Raw genomic sequence first — 15660 nt, 5'->3', positions numbered from 1 at the left:
CACTTTAAAAGGTTCAGTTGAATCACACAGCACAATGCCACAGATGTCGCAAGTTTTGAGGGAGCGTGCAATTGGCATGCTGACAGCAGGAATGTCCACCAGAGCTGTTGCTCGTGAATTGAATGTTCATTTCTCTACCATAAGCCGTCTCCAGAGGTGTTTCAGAGGATTTGACAGTACATCCAACCAGCCTCACAACCGCAGACCACGTGTAACCACACCAGCCCAGGACCTCCACATTCAGCAGGTTCACCTCCATGATCGTCCGAGATCAGCCACTCGGACAGCTGCTGAAACAATCGGATTGCATAACCAAAGAATTTCTGCACAAACTGTCAGAAACAGTCTCAGGGAAGCTCATCTGCATGCTCGTCGTCCTCATTGGGGTCTCGACTTGACTCCAGTTCTTCATCTTAACAGATTTTGACAGATTTGTGAACAATATTTGAGAGATATGGTTATTTTGTTTATGTAGAAAATGTTTCAGATCTTTGAGTTCATCTCATTAAAAATGGGAGCAAAAACAAAAGTGTTGCGTTTATATTTTTGTTCAGTATACATACTGGTACAAAACTGCCCAAGCTTTTAAACATTTACAGGGTTCTCACCTTGATAGAAAATATAAAGTGACACTGATTTTTGCATGATTGTGTCAATACTATGTATATGTATAGTAGTGCTGTAGATATGTTTCATTTAATACAGTGCTCGGAATAATTTATGCCTTGTAATCAGCGCATGACTTTTTATACAGCAAGTTAGACGGATCACATGTAACGACAACACAGACGTGCTGTCTGAATGTCCACATGATCAGAGAGGAACTGCTTATTTCCACATTTTAGTCAGTAAATGAACAACTTTGTTCTATATAGTATATGCTTTATGGACATACATATTTCCCCAAAAATCCAGATACCAAAAACACCTTCTTGTTGGTAGTGAACTCACATACTGGATAAAGGACCTGTTTCACAGCCATCACATGTCAGAAAACCTTCTGTGTTCTTTTTTTTTTAATAGAAACTTATGTCTGAATGCAGAAGAGGAGGCACATCTAAAGGACTGTATTTAACCCCCTAATTACCCCAGGCCTTAATGTTTATTAAACACTGTTTATGTTGAGTCATTACCAGCAGTGTTTCATTTTGTAACCTGGTAACCTAGTGTAAGGATATATAGACAGAAACTTTAAAGCGCTGATGGAAGTTGCTCTAATAAGTCCTTCTCCCAAATGCAATGATGTCAATGTAAATATAAATGTAAATGAGTTTGAGCTCACAAATGTGGTTAGCATTAGACCAAAAGTCCCATCCCATAGCAACAATAGCACTATGAAAACACAGTGATGTCAGTTTAGAAATTTCCTTCAGGATCAATATCTTATAAAAATGTTGAAATTCACAAAAACACAACTCTGCACTTAAATAGATTAAAACGTACAATTGAGACATAACACAATTGAGTGTTATGTCTTCAGTCCCAAAAACTAAAATGTTTTGGACAAATAAGGTGCAGCCCTAATGTCAATAATTCCTATTCCTACTATAAACACTAGCCCTTATTTAAACTTGTGTGAACTTAGTTGTCCTTCATCATAGAATTTCTATAGAATAAGAAGGAAAAATCCCTTCTTAAAGACTATACATTCAATGCTCGAAGCATTTGCATGAAATCATTGCCGGACATTAATGGTTTTAACAAAGCAATGTTAAACCTCTTGAGAACACACTGCTATTCTTCAGACAATTGTAAACACATTCGTTTATCTGAGAGCAAACATACTATTAGGAAACTTTTCACCCAGAAAAGCCTTCCGAGATAATGGCAATTATTAAAGTTCAGGGAAATTTGAATTCAACAACACTGACATTTCTGAGTAAAGTGAAACCTTGCAATTTGTGTTCAGTGTTGACTCCAGTTACCACACGCTCAGCCTGACTGTCAGCATTTACGTAATTGGAGGAAGCTAATGTGCAATTACTGCAAGTATTGCAAGTATTCTTTTACTTCTAACTAGGCGTATATAAAAATTGTACAGTGTTATTTTAACACTCAGAGTATTTGAGGGTGTGTTTTCACTGAACACATTTTTACAAATGTTTTAGCTTCAATATTTTATATATTTTCAAACTCCTGCAGAAACAATCTGGTTGTCCTAAACCATCTGGGACATGTAGAGATGACCACGAAAAATAAATTCCCTTTTGCAGTGTGAGCAACACTAAAGACTTTTTTTATATAAGATAAAATGCTAAATTAAAGAATGTATTTACTGACACTGAGATAGTTATGGCAGTTGGAAAAACAGTTTTAGGTGCAATAATGCCATCCACCAGACTGAAGTGTGGATTGTTTGATAAGCAGGAAAGAAAAAAAACATTTAATACAATTACAGAAACATTAAATTCCTAATATCCAATTCTTAATCCAGAGGGATTAATATGATGTTGGCCCCGCCCCCTTTGCAGCTATAACTGCTTCAACTCCTCTGTGAAGGCTTTCCACGAGGTTTATGAGTGTGTTTATGGGAATATTTGACCATTCTTCCAGAAATGCATTTGTTTGGTCAGACAATAATGTTGGACGAGAAGGCCTGACTCACATTCTCCGCTGTGTGGAGCCCTGTGTGCAGCGGGCACTGGGTTTTCTGGTTGTTCTCCATTTTTGTGATTGGACCAGAGGACGCATTTAGGCATTAACTTTCTATAAGTTCATAAGTCTCTGGCATCTGGTATACCTACAACACCATTCCCAGGGTGAAGCATTGTGTAAGCAGTGCCATGTTATGGAGCTGCTTCCCTTCAGATGGGATTTAGGTCAGGATAAAGGGGATCATGGACAGCTCCATGTACAACTCTATGTTTATTATAACACGTGTGTGTGTCCGCATAAAGCAAAAGCTAGTCTCATTAGAGAGGTTAAGGATCCATTTTCTCTCTCCCTGTGTCAGACTGATTCGGTTAGTGTGTCTAACAAAAACACTGCCCTGTCACGATTCTATTTAAAGGTGAGGTGCAGGTTAATTTATTTTATTTTTACTTTACAGCAGTAATTCCATTGTGCGCATGCTCGAGTGTCATTAGAGAGATTTCTTGTTTATTTTGTCTCTCTTGTGCGTGTGCGTGTGAGAAAGTCGTCCCGCACAATAGCCCCGTTAAATAAGAGCGAGAAGAGAAGGAGAACTCTGTAAGATGAGAGGGGAAAGAGTCATTCCTCCTCTCGACTTACTTTAGCTGCACACACACACACACACACACTAATGGAAACACTTATCTGGCAGCATTTATTTTTACTTTTTTTAAAGTAAAGTTAAGGCTGCATGTTAATTTGTTTTAGTTTGACTTTATATTTTGTAATAATTATTAATTTTATGTATTATTTTTTGGGGTTGTGGAACGAATGATAAGAGTTTCATTATTTCTTTTGGGGGAAATTTGCTTTGATATATGTGTGTTTTGAAATACAAGCACACTTCCAGAATGAAATATGCTCGCGATCCAGGGTTGAACTGTAAATTCTCCCACACACACAATTGTGAACTTCCAAGTTCACCTTAATTTCAATCAACAAACAAGATTGTTTTCCTAACAACGAGACAATGTATCCACAAGTATGTTGAGGGTCCCCTTTTTATGAGAAATAATCTAATTGAATCCTTGGACAACGAGAGACCAAATACCAGGCCATGCAAAAAAAATAATGAATACATTTCATTGTCTATCAAGTCTATTTTTAATTTTTTTATTTCGTACATGCATACTTTTTTTTTAATCTGCACAGTCTGGAGTTTGTTGCACTACATTTCACTACTGTTGTACTTGTACAACCATGCATGTCACAAATAAAATTGTTGAATCTTTAAATACTTTTACTACGTGACCAGAACATGGATGGTCATTAGCCATAGTGAGAACTTGGTTCCGAAACTCCTGCAGTCTCATAACAGAGTGCTAGCAAAAGGGTTGGCCTTCTAAGATATTCCCAACTGCGCACGAGTTATAAGAAGATAGATGTCTGAATTAGAAGTAGCATCGTGAACGTCACTGAATTTCACACAGGGGTCAAGCTAAGGCATGCTTGCCTCAATTGTTTCCCCTGGACACAAGAAAGATTCTGACAAATTCCTTACATCACTAGTTTCCCCTGCTGAAATACAGAACTAGCGGTTTGTTGACGAGCAACACAGAAGGCAATTAAGTGACCTGGTTCATGACAATAGCAACAGTCACGAGTTTCAGATGAAGAACTAACCAGTGGCTTACCAGTGAGGACTGGAGGGGAGGAAGTGGTGACACCGGCGCGCTGGAGACATCAGCTCTAACGGGACAAGTGCAAGACTGGTGCAGGAGAGTCAAACCTTCTTGGAAAAGTCACAGGCTTTTAACACTGAGCAGCCAGGTCAAGCTTCTTCCCCTCAGCGGTTTTTTGGAGATATACCATTATGAATAAAAGAAAAAAACTCTAAAAAGAGGGAAAACATAATTAAATAAATGGTAATTAATTAAATTATTACATAATTACTACATTGCATAATAGTTATCATTTTTATTTTATTAAATACAACTATTTTTTAAAAACAAAATCAAACTATATACACAGAGGTGGGTAAAAAAAAGAAAAACTGGTGTCTCTGTTATGTGACTGTTAGTCAGTACTGATTTAAAGTCACACACGGTGGTTTGAGAGTGAGGTGTCCACATACTTTTGCCTGTGTAGTGCGTCATTAACTAAGTTAGATAGATTAAAAGCAAGAAAATTGTCCAGTTTACTAAACATCCGGAATGACCAAGTGTGTAATGAAAAAAAATCTGTTGATATTTATTTGACTTATTTTATTTTATTTTTTTCATGTCGTGTGTGCTGTCGTCTCTGGAAGCTTCTGTCACCGAAACAAATTCTTTGTAGGCTTTGGACTGACCTACATGGCTTGACGGTAAGTTAATATCGCCACCTGTTGGTTTAGCATGCTAAAGGATGGATGAAAATTTTCTATGTTTAAACATAACTGTGTATTTTTGTCATTACCTGTTCAGTGCATAAATTACAATAACATTAGAATTAAATTGATCATGTGAACCGGTTTGATAATAAAGTGCCTTTACAAACATTTGTCCTCTGGTGTGTGTGTCATTGTGTGTTCTACACGGCTTATTTATTCTTTTGTGATAGTCTCAGATCTCTTGGGTTGTGTCTTTACCTGGTAGCTGGTGTAGACTCCTGCATCAGTGAGGGTTAGATCACACAACACCAGTGAACAGTTCCCCTCACGCAGCTCCTCCACAGGAACGTCCACACGACCCTCATATCTCTCACCCTGATACGAGTCCACACCCAGTCATTAAAAACAATCTTAGATTTGATTCGCCACTTGATATTCGATCTGTCAGTGTCTACACTCGTCAGTTCACACGGCAGGACAGCTGTAGAACCCACTGGGCCAGATACACTGATCTCAGGTTCTGCAGAGAGGAGGTCTGAGACAGGAAATTATAATATAGATTATTTTATAACCTTATGGACACTGCTCTTGTTATGAGCTGCATGTTTTATATATATTTTACCACATAAGGGTACTTTTTCACACACACGGTACTTAATATAGTGCAAATATAAAAACAGGACGTCATGATGCCCTGATAGTGTCTGTGTGTGTACAAATTCTAAAACAAGAAAAGGCAGCCATGCAAAAAAAAAAAATAAATAACACACACACATATATATATGTTGTTAAATTACATTTTAGATTTTAAGAAGATAGCTAAATTATATTATTGTAGATCAACATAATTTCCACATTATCTAATACATCACACTACTTACATACATTCTGATGTCAGAAATAAAAACACAGGTCGACTGCAGCATGCGAATCACCATCACCTACTCCAGGGTGTTTTACGTCAAGTCTTTGACAACAACCTGCAACATAAAATGTACATAAATCCTTTATTCTCTACACTGTATAGCTACATCATTAAAAACCACCTCCATGTGTACAGTGCTGTGAAAAATTATTTGCGCCTTCCTGATGATTTTTGCAAATCTGTCACACTTAAATGATTAAATCAAACAAATTAGAATGTTACAGAAAGATAACTGGAGAAAATGTGATTTAATCTATTAAGGAAAAAAGCTGTCCAAACCTGCCTGACCCTATGTGAAGTAATTATCCCCTAAACCTAATACAGTGGGACCTCGGATTGTGAGTAATTTTTAATAAATTTCGTCTTGGTTTACGAGCACAGAGTATCATGTATTACGCATGCGCTTCTTGTTTTGACACCGAGCATCATGTGATCACAACTTCGTTTTTTCTCTCTCACTATTGAATTGTGGGTAATCGTCTCCCCGCTAGGTCTTAGTGCTCGTATCTTACCGGTATAATCAACATCCGTGCGTCTTGCTGAGCATCATCTCCACATTAGGAATAAATAAAGTTCTCAGTTAAAAACAGGCTCTCAAATTGATGTCTGTGACTGTTTCTCCAGGAGATGTAGGCTGTAGATACCTTAATGGTAATGGCTTTTCCTTCCTCTGGAAGAATCTTTATCTTTTTTTTTTTCCATGTTTTTATTTTCTTTTTCAGTAATGCCCTAGAGTTTCCGATTTCACCTACTGTAGTATGTTTCCATCTCTTCCTTTTTGGGGCGATCCTCAACTTTCTTCTCAACCATCATCTTCTGCAGGTTTTAACACAATTTTAATTGTTTAAAAAAAAACATGTTGAAAGTGCTCAAGCCATGCTACGAAATACCCACTTCAGCATAAAAATTGTGCCTAAACTTTATGAAAAGGATAGAAACTAAATCCTCATGGACTTATCAGAAGCATCCTCTGTGATCACGACAGACTGGTGGACACCAAGGTCTACAGAAAGCTAAGTAACTTTGACTGCGCACTACATCATAGCGGAGTCAGGACCTTCTAGCAGGTCCTGATAGAAGCGTAGGAGCACAGTGATAGTTAAAGAGAAACAATGCATGTAGCGATAGTCCAGTCACCACAGATAATCCACCAGAGAACAAGAAGCTGGAGGCCACAGATCTCATGCTTTTCACGAGTGATAAATGTAGCATGCCACTTCAGTTCCTAGTGAGAGGGTTTTGTCCACTGTGGTCAAGTGACAGTGACCGCTAAGAGGTCCACCAGAGAATGAGAGATTTCAGGTTCAAAGCCCATGACCACTGAGGCTGCTCTGGATAAAGGCATCTGACAAACTGCTCAAGGGACAAACTGCCTGTAGGGGCAGTGTGGTGGGCAACCCAGAGCTGGGACTGTCTGAGCACCACTGACTGACCACATGACTTACAACTTAAAGGGGACTTTTATTATATAATACATATTAACTGTATATACATATTGTTGGCGAATGTCGGATCCTCATCCAGCAGTAAAGTTTACTGACAGTTGGAGAGTGTACTGTACATACTCTTACTCTCTGCCAATAGTAAACAAGTCGTGTCTGGTAACCACTTTATTAAATGTAGCAAAGGTTTTGAACTGTTAGTCCTATTTTTATAAGTTGATATAAGATCTTAGTAGCTCATCTGTTTGAATAAAAGACGCCAAACTCTTAAACACTGAAATCAGTAATTTGCATCAAAATAGCAAGAAACTATGATTTAACCACCGTTATCGCCCAAAAGACCAGAATAAATCTGTATTGCGCAAAAAAGGTTATATATTCATACCTTAGTCCACAACGGAGAGCTGAGAGATAAACCTGCCTACAGAAGCCTGACTTCACCGAGCCGCTACACGCGGTGTAATGTTTAAGGAAGTAATCTCAGGCTGTGTTCCATTCCGAAGTGTATTTCACAGGGTGCTCCCTACTCCCTGCTCCGTTCGCAGTGAATGTCGGTAAAAGGAACTTCCCTCGACTAATCTGCACCATTTGGAACACCCTGCGAAGTCACCAGCGCTGACGTCACTTCCTCTTTGCCATACCTGTCGCTGCTGCTGTGGAAATTTCACACTACTGACATTAAATATGGAAACAAAAACTGATACCATTATAAAACAAACTACTGAAACGTGTATAACTTTTAAATAAATTATTGATTGATTATTATAATTATTGTTTAATTTAATTTTTTTGTACCCGTTACTAGCCTATATAACACTAAAACCTTTTCTGATTAAAATTAAATGTAATTTTTTGTGACGTTTTAATATAATGTAATCATGTTAATAATGATAATAAATATATAAATCCTATTTGAGCTCTATTTTTTTTCACAATCACACGAGACGCAATGACTGATGGGAATTTTTTCATTCCATTTCCGGTGAAGTGAACACCTGTGGTTCACTCGTTCCCTACACCGTACGCAATTTCCTTTGAACTGAACATTTTCGCTCCCTGCGGTTTGGAATCACACTTAACATGGCCGACCAGCCTGTGTAGTGCACTTCGCAGGGTACTACAGGCCGTTTGGAACGGACCTCAAGTGTTGCACGCGCCTCAGTAAGGAACGTAGCTATTGGCTGTCCTAAAAGGCGCTAAATGACGCCATCGTCTAATTTACATAATAGACAATTTGCTTGCAGTTGAAATGGACACTGTAGGGGAAAAGAATAACGTCGTGGAAGAGCTAAAAAGTAAAGAAAAAGCACTGTAAATATGTTTAGAACTGTAAATGACCTATTTTCTGTTGATTCCTTGTATTTTTTTTTATTTTATTTAATTTTGTAACAGAAAGACACACAGTGGACGAGGTGCATAAGTGACTAAGAAAGAGTCAAATGTTGACAAATTATTAAATCACAAAAAAACTACAATTACAATATGAAAAGTATGAAAGTACCAGATTCAGATATACAATAAAAGATATCAAAAAGTATACAAATAACTATCCACAGATGAATAGAAGATATAGGTTCATAAAAAAAAATCAATTGCATTTTATTTTCAAGCCTAGAGAAGAATAAAAACCCTCTGGAACAAAAAAAAAATCTTGACTGGGGTTCTCAAAATTTCATGCATGAAAGAGGTAAAAACATTTAGAGGAATGTGGACAATCAGGAACAGAAGAGAAGTAAACGCGGAAACAATTCTTTTATCTGATTGATCCACAGTATTTGTTTTTTGTAGCTGTGGTTAGACCGACACTTCTGCGGACACCTCGCCATGGTCTTCAAGGTTGTAGCTGGAGAAAAGGCTTTTTACACTAATATGTCTTGACACTTCTAAAAGCTAAGGACTTAAGGAGATTAAGTTTTATTTCTGCAAGCCTTTTCTGAACAGTCCATACTACATGATCACATGCCGATCTGAGTTTGATTTGTGGTTATAGAAGTTTGATTCTGATAAACTTGATTTAGAAGGTAGTTTGTTAGAAGATAGGTATTTAGAAGGTAGTTGTTTGGCCTCGTATCTGTCTGACCAGGTATCTGCGGTGTAGCTGCCGGCGGATTTACCTGCGGATTTACACCTGGCTTATTATTTTATTATTACATTATTATATATATATAATATTACTTTGTTATTATTATATATTTTACCAGTTTATAACAAATCTTAATAGCAACAGATTTTTGTGTTTAGATTATTTTGTGTTTTCTTTGCTAGAATTGATGTATTTCTTACCCTGATCTTTTTGCCTTTCTGTTAGTCTTTCTTTTTATTCCAAATTTTTTTTTTCCATGGCAATATCTCTTTTCTTTTTTTCTTAATTACACAAGTGCACACAAAACAGAGTTGAGAAATCTGAGATGCATTTAGACATAAAACACTAAATGTCTGTAATATAACATCAAAACAGCACAACATGTAATTTAACAGGCTGGATCCCGGATGTTAAGCAGAACATCCAGTATGTTCTTTAATACTCACCATGCAAGTTTATTTTTAATTACATTTTTTCTCTGGCTGCTTGCCAATTTACAGGTTCGATAAAGTGAAACTGCCTGCATGTTGTTATTGTTGTTGTTGTTCTTCTTCTTACCTTCCACTTGGAGGAGTTTATGTTGGATCTCCTTAAGCTTTGATTACAGTGCATATTCACTATTGAACTGTTTCAACCCTAAACAACCATTTATTTCTGTCAAAAGTTGTATTTATTTTTGGCAATGGCTTGTTTTGATGACCCCTTAAAGTGTGTTTCTGCTTCTTTTTAGGAGATTATTGTACATACTGTACTGTATGGTAACATTATCTTAAAGCACTTTTTTAAGTTGCTTTGGATAAGAGTGTAAAATGTACAGTAAATTCCTAAATGTAAATGTAATTCTGTTTTATTAGTGTTATCCCTCTTGATTAAAAAAAAAAAAAAAAAGGTTTATAGTACTTTAGTATTGGTTCAAAAAATTTTAAATAGCAGTCTTCCCACTGGAGCTGCCAACTGCTATTAGATTGTCTATGCTCTTGTATGGATGAACTAAGTTTTGTTTTGAACGATGTTTTGTTAGTTGATATTCGGAGAAAACTTTAAGTGTTTCACTAATTCTATGCCTTGATACAATCAAGACGAAAATATTTCATCATTTTAATCAAAAATATGTTTAAAATATATAAAGAATAGATATGTCTATTCTTTATATATTTTGAATATATTTCTAATTCAAATTTAAATTCAAATTTACGCACTACATATTTATATTTTCATTTATGGACCACTGCACAAATCACTTTAATAAGACACTTTAAGAAGTCACTTTTTATGCATATTTGCACATCCAATTTCATTTACATTTACATTCATCTACATTTTGACAAATTTCTATTTTCTTCTATCTTTTTCTAATTTACTTTGTACAGTATAGTTTACTAGTTAAGTTTATTTTCTATCGTATTTCTTTATTTATATTTATTTCTTATGTATAAGCATTTATTTTTTAAGGTCACTGGCGGTCGTATAAGCATTTCATTGCATATCGTACTGTGTATGACTGTGTATGTGACGAATAAAATTTTAATTTGATTTGATTTATTTTTGAACTATATGAACATTGTGCACTTTTTTTTTCTTTTTTTTCTTTCACTTTTTTAGCTTGGAAAAATGTTTTTGTGGTTTCTTAAAATAAATACAATGCAGTTTACAAGTTCCTTTCCAAACTGGTTAAATTCATACACTTGTATATACGGCTAAAGTATTCAAGTACAGAGAGCCTCAGCTTTGAGCATTTAATAATTTATACTATATATTTTTTTTGCCTATTGATCCAGACATTCGGGTCAGCTGTATATATCTGTACATAGATTTATTACATATTTTTATTATTATTGAGAGAATTGAAACACCATGTTACCTGGGGATATTTCTATATATTTATTCACACTCATTCACACCTGGATTTGTCTGTACTAGCAATCTGGACACACTCCTCCAGACACCATGATGGAAAGATGACCTCATTTACAAATATTTGCATTGTGTGGTTCACCGTCTGTGTGGGTGAGTAATCAGTATTTTTATTAAACAGATAAACATGGGTCTCTTGTCATGTAAGATATTTTTTTATTTAATTCATTATAGATTTAGTTTAGATTAGATTCAACTTTGTCACTGCACATGTAGGTACAAGGCAATGATAATTTAACATAGATCTTAATTTTCTCATTTTAAGGCCTTTGTGCAGACCCCGATGTCACTGTATCTAAACCAGTCGGATCTACAGCAGTCCTGCCGTGTACACTGAGCCCTCTGCCAAGTGAAACTCCGTTCATTATCTGGCACAACAAGAATGGCTTTGTGTTTGAGCGAGAGGGTGAGGAGTCGTATCAGGGTGAGGGATATGAGGGTCGTGTGGACGTTCCTGTGGAGGAGCTGCGTAAGGGGAACTGTTCACTGGTGTTGAGAGATCTGAGACTAAATGATGCAGGAGTCTACACCAGCTACCAGATAGAGGGACACACCAAGAGATCTGCTTCTGCCATGACAAAAAGTAACCTGATCAACAGTGTTGAACTCGAAGGTAAGTGAGTGTGTCTCAGTCAAACATAGACTCTTATACACACAGAGAATGAAGCTGGACATACTGAATCATTTTCATTATTCTAAAATATTGTTACATGTTACATGGTTACAAAAATAAAGATTATTTTATTACTGACATAAAACAAAAGAGTAATATTTTTTTTAATTTTGAATGGTAGTGTGTGTGTGTATATGTATAAAAACTTAAATAACTCTTGATTGTGGAAAGCTGCTTTGCGGCAATGAAAATAGCTAAAAGCGCTATACAAATAAAAATGAATTGAATTGAATATATTTACATTTTACATTTACATTTGGGCATTTGGCAGACGCTCTTATCCAGAGCGACTTACAATTTTTACCTCATTATACATCTGAGCAGTTGAGGGTTAAGGGCCGCTCAAGGGCCCAACAGTGGCAACTTGGTGGTTGTGGGGTTTGAACCTGGGATCTTCCGAACCGTAATCCAATGCCTTAACCACTAAGCTACCGCCGGCCTGTATATATATATATACAGTATATACACACACTTTAAGTTCTATAAGTGTGGCAAGATGATTTAATACTGTTTTTAACCCTATACAGTTACTATTCCTGTCAAAGGGACAAATGAAAAGAGCTTATCTGAAACACTTGGTTCCTCTGGTGAGTAAAATACATATTTTTAAGCTATGAAACTTTATATTTGTTTATTTGAATAATTTTATTTTTCAGTCTGTTAGAAGTGTGTGCAGGACTGTTCTTTTTTTTTTCCAATCCCACTCCTGCCTGAAGTGATTTTGATCAATCCCAGCTCCACTCCTGCGGAAACAATTACCAATCAATCCCGCTTTCACACGTCTGTTAATTCACCTGCAAACAAATCTAATTAATAATATTTCTTAATTTATAAAATATTAATTGAGATAAATGGAATGAATAAATGCAGTAATTGCGTCATGCGGCATCCAGTAGGCATTAACTTTTATGATTATTTCCTGGTAAATTCTGATAAATAGTTTATAATAAATTTTTGTGCAAGGCAGAAGTTTTGTGCTCCTAGGCTATTTCTGGCCATTGAGCACACTGAGACAAATTGTCGTGAGCCAATGCATCAGTGGGTGTGTCAATCATTAAAAAACAAACAAGCAAACCATGTCTATACAAATAAAAAATATATAAGGTCTTTATCAAGTGTGTCTGTCTCTTGATCAGCCAGGCTGTGTGTGACTGTTATTCACTGTGCACATTGGAGTGTGTTCAGTGTGTCTCCAGACTGGGCTCACTGGCTAATCACAGGTTAATGCGCACTTAGGTAAAGTATGTCAACATCCTCTAGTAATCAGGTTAAAAGGTAGTGTGCTGAAGAGAGATGGTAAATGAAGAAAAAAAGAAAACATCAAAAAGTAAAAGAGGAGCTGGCGTTAAAGGCACAGGTGTCTTAATGATGATAATAAATAAGTAATTCACCTGTGCATTGACGTGGCCATCAACATCCTCAAGTGGTCAGTAATGTTTTTGAGGAGAACATTCAAATGGTAAAATAAAGATAAATTATAGGATATGTATTCAACCGCAGCCAGCAGAGTGGCTTAGTTGTTAGCACTTTCGCCTTGCACCTCCAGAGTCTGGGTTCGATTTCTGTCTCTGCGTGCAAGTTTGCAATTTCTCCTCGTGCTTGGTGGGTTTCCTCCGAATAGTCCGGTTTCCTCCCACAGTCAAAAGACATGCAGGTTAGGTTAATTGGCGTTCCCAAAATTGCCCGTAGTGTGTATGTGTGTGCCCTGCAACAGATTGGCACTCAGTCAGTTTTGTACCCTACCTCGTGCCCTAAGTCTCCTGGGATAGACTTCAGCCCCCCTGCAACCCTGAATACAGGATAAAGCGGTATAGACGATGAGTGAGTGAGTGAGTATTTAACTGTACAGTAGTTTGCTTGTGCTTACAAGGCAAATCACTGATCGACAACTTGTTACTATATGATACAAAACACAATATGTGATAAACATTTCCATATTTTGCAGTGGATCTTTTTTATTGTAATTTTATAGTCCCCTCCACACATAACTGACTTTTTTTTTTTTTTTTTTACATTTACTTTGTTGTTAACTGTTATCGATATTATCAACCTTAGAAATTACAGCGGTGGGGAGTAGAGATTTGGATTTTTTTTTTTGTACTGTATAAATATTTTTTGTTAACTGAACTAAACTACTAGTATAGCCTGTGATGCATTGGCGCCGTGTCCAGGCTGTACCCCGCCTTGTGCTCTAAGTCTCCTGTGATAGGCTCCAGGCCCCAGCGACCCTGAATACAGGATGAAGCAGTATACTGTAGATAATGAGTGAGTGAATCTGATGAAGAAGAATACAAAAAATCATATACTACAAACTCAATCAGCAGACATTAAAATCCATATCTTAAAGTATCAGTATCTTCCGTACATGTATTAAACATATGAATTAAATCCTGCTGTATCAACCTGATATACACACATAATTTCCATACTTTATTTCATTATGTACATGATGTCATGATCCAGACGTACAGACTGTAGCTGTATGTGTTACTTTATTGTATTGTATTAATTGTTATACTGTGGTTGTGTAGATGCAGCAGATGAGCTCCATTAACATTTGGACAAGTTTGAAATGAAATATAGAAATTATGTGTGTATATCAGGTTCATACAACAGAGATTAAATCAATATTATTTCATTATATGCGGTATATTTAATAATAATAATATTTAGAATATGGACTTAAATTACTGTAAATGTCTGGTGATAAGGTTATAGTAAATGATTTTATTTGTTATTAAATCTGCATTGCAAGTTTATTTTGTAAGACTGCTAGGTTCCTCCTATAATATATTATTATATCTACTGTACGTTATGTCTATTTACAAGTACCTGCTGTTATTTTTATACACAATCAGTTTCTATATTGCACTGATTTCTCCTCATGCTTGGTGGGTTTCCTCCAGGTACTCCAGTTTCCTCCCACAGTCAAAAGACATGCAGGTTAGGTTAATTGGCGTTCCCAAAATTGCTCGTAGTGTGTATGTGTGTGCCCTGCAATGGATTGGCTGCAAGGTTTTGTGTTGTATTCAATAAGAGTACATCAATCAGTAATATATTTAGATTAGGTTACAGTTCTCTCTTGTGTGTGTGTGTGTATAGTTTTGTGTACTGATTACTCTAATAAAAGAATGTTTTTCTGTGTTTTTCCAGGTGATGCCATAACGACCCACCCACACCTAAAGATTCTGGTTCTGTCCCTCCTCTCCTGTTTACTCTTCAATCTCCTCTCATAGATGGAGGGGTGAAGACACTTAGATGGATGTCAAGGTTTTGTCACCAGAGCACCAAACTGCCTGTTTGTATTTTGTTATCTGTAAAATAAAACTGCACTCCCTGAGACTTTTCGCTTTGAGTGTTTTCAGTTGGGTCCAAACCTATCACCTCTGTGGCTCAGTGGTAAATTCCTCAGCCTTTACCCCGGAGACCTGGGTTCAAGCCCCCAGCCTGACACAGTCAGGTGAAGCTGGCAAGCACTGTCTGACCTCTGTGTGTAGGAAGGCTTTGGGGCATCTTTGTTTCATGTGTAATTTTACTGTAGGAACACCTTAAAGTGTTCTGTTTGGGTATTTCATGCTACTCTGAGTTTCTTTTGGTGAAAAAAGAAATATTTTTGAACTTTGTTATAACCAATGTTGGGAGGGTTACTTTGGAAATGTGATAGGTAAAAGGTTAGTGATA

General features: G+C 36.5%; 1 protein-coding gene and 1 long non-coding RNA gene across 3 annotated transcripts; one reads left to right on the top strand and one right to left on the bottom strand.

The window, feature by feature from the left end:
• Positions 1-5205: 5205 nt before the first annotated feature.
• On the bottom strand, positions 5206-7770 carry LOC128518083 (uncharacterized). Its single transcript, XR_008357561.1, has 3 exons — positions 7695-7770; positions 5824-5922; positions 5206-5477 (listed from the first exon to the last, which is right to left on the bottom strand). It is a non-coding gene; the product is annotated as an uncharacterized LOC128518083 (long non-coding RNA).
• A 3546-nt stretch (positions 7771-11316) lies between these two features.
• LOC128517139 (CD276 antigen homolog) lies at positions 11317-15238 on the top strand. 2 transcript variants are annotated; one of them, XM_053490945.1, is made up of 5 exons: positions 11317-11399; positions 11572-11919; positions 12507-12566; positions 14886-14922; positions 15133-15213. In XM_053490945.1, exons 1-5 carry the CDS (start codon positions 11351-11353, stop codon positions 15134-15136), a joined length of 498 nt encoding a protein of 165 aa, XP_053346920.1. In that variant the 5' UTR covers positions 11317-11350; the 3' UTR covers positions 15137-15213. The 2 variants fall into 2 exon arrangements, with proteins under 2 accessions (XP_053346920.1, XP_053346918.1); XM_053490943.1 differs by lacking the exon at positions 14886-14922 and having other exon boundaries at positions 15133-15238.
• Positions 15239-15660: the final 422 nt, after the last annotated feature.

The sequence above is a fragment of the Clarias gariepinus genome, chromosome 2 (assembly GCF_024256425.1).
Source record: "Clarias gariepinus isolate MV-2021 ecotype Netherlands chromosome 2, CGAR_prim_01v2, whole genome shotgun sequence".
Classification (NCBI taxonomy): domain Eukaryota; kingdom Metazoa; phylum Chordata; class Actinopteri; order Siluriformes; family Clariidae; genus Clarias; species Clarias gariepinus.
This window is presented reverse-complemented; position numbering and strand designations above follow the sequence as displayed.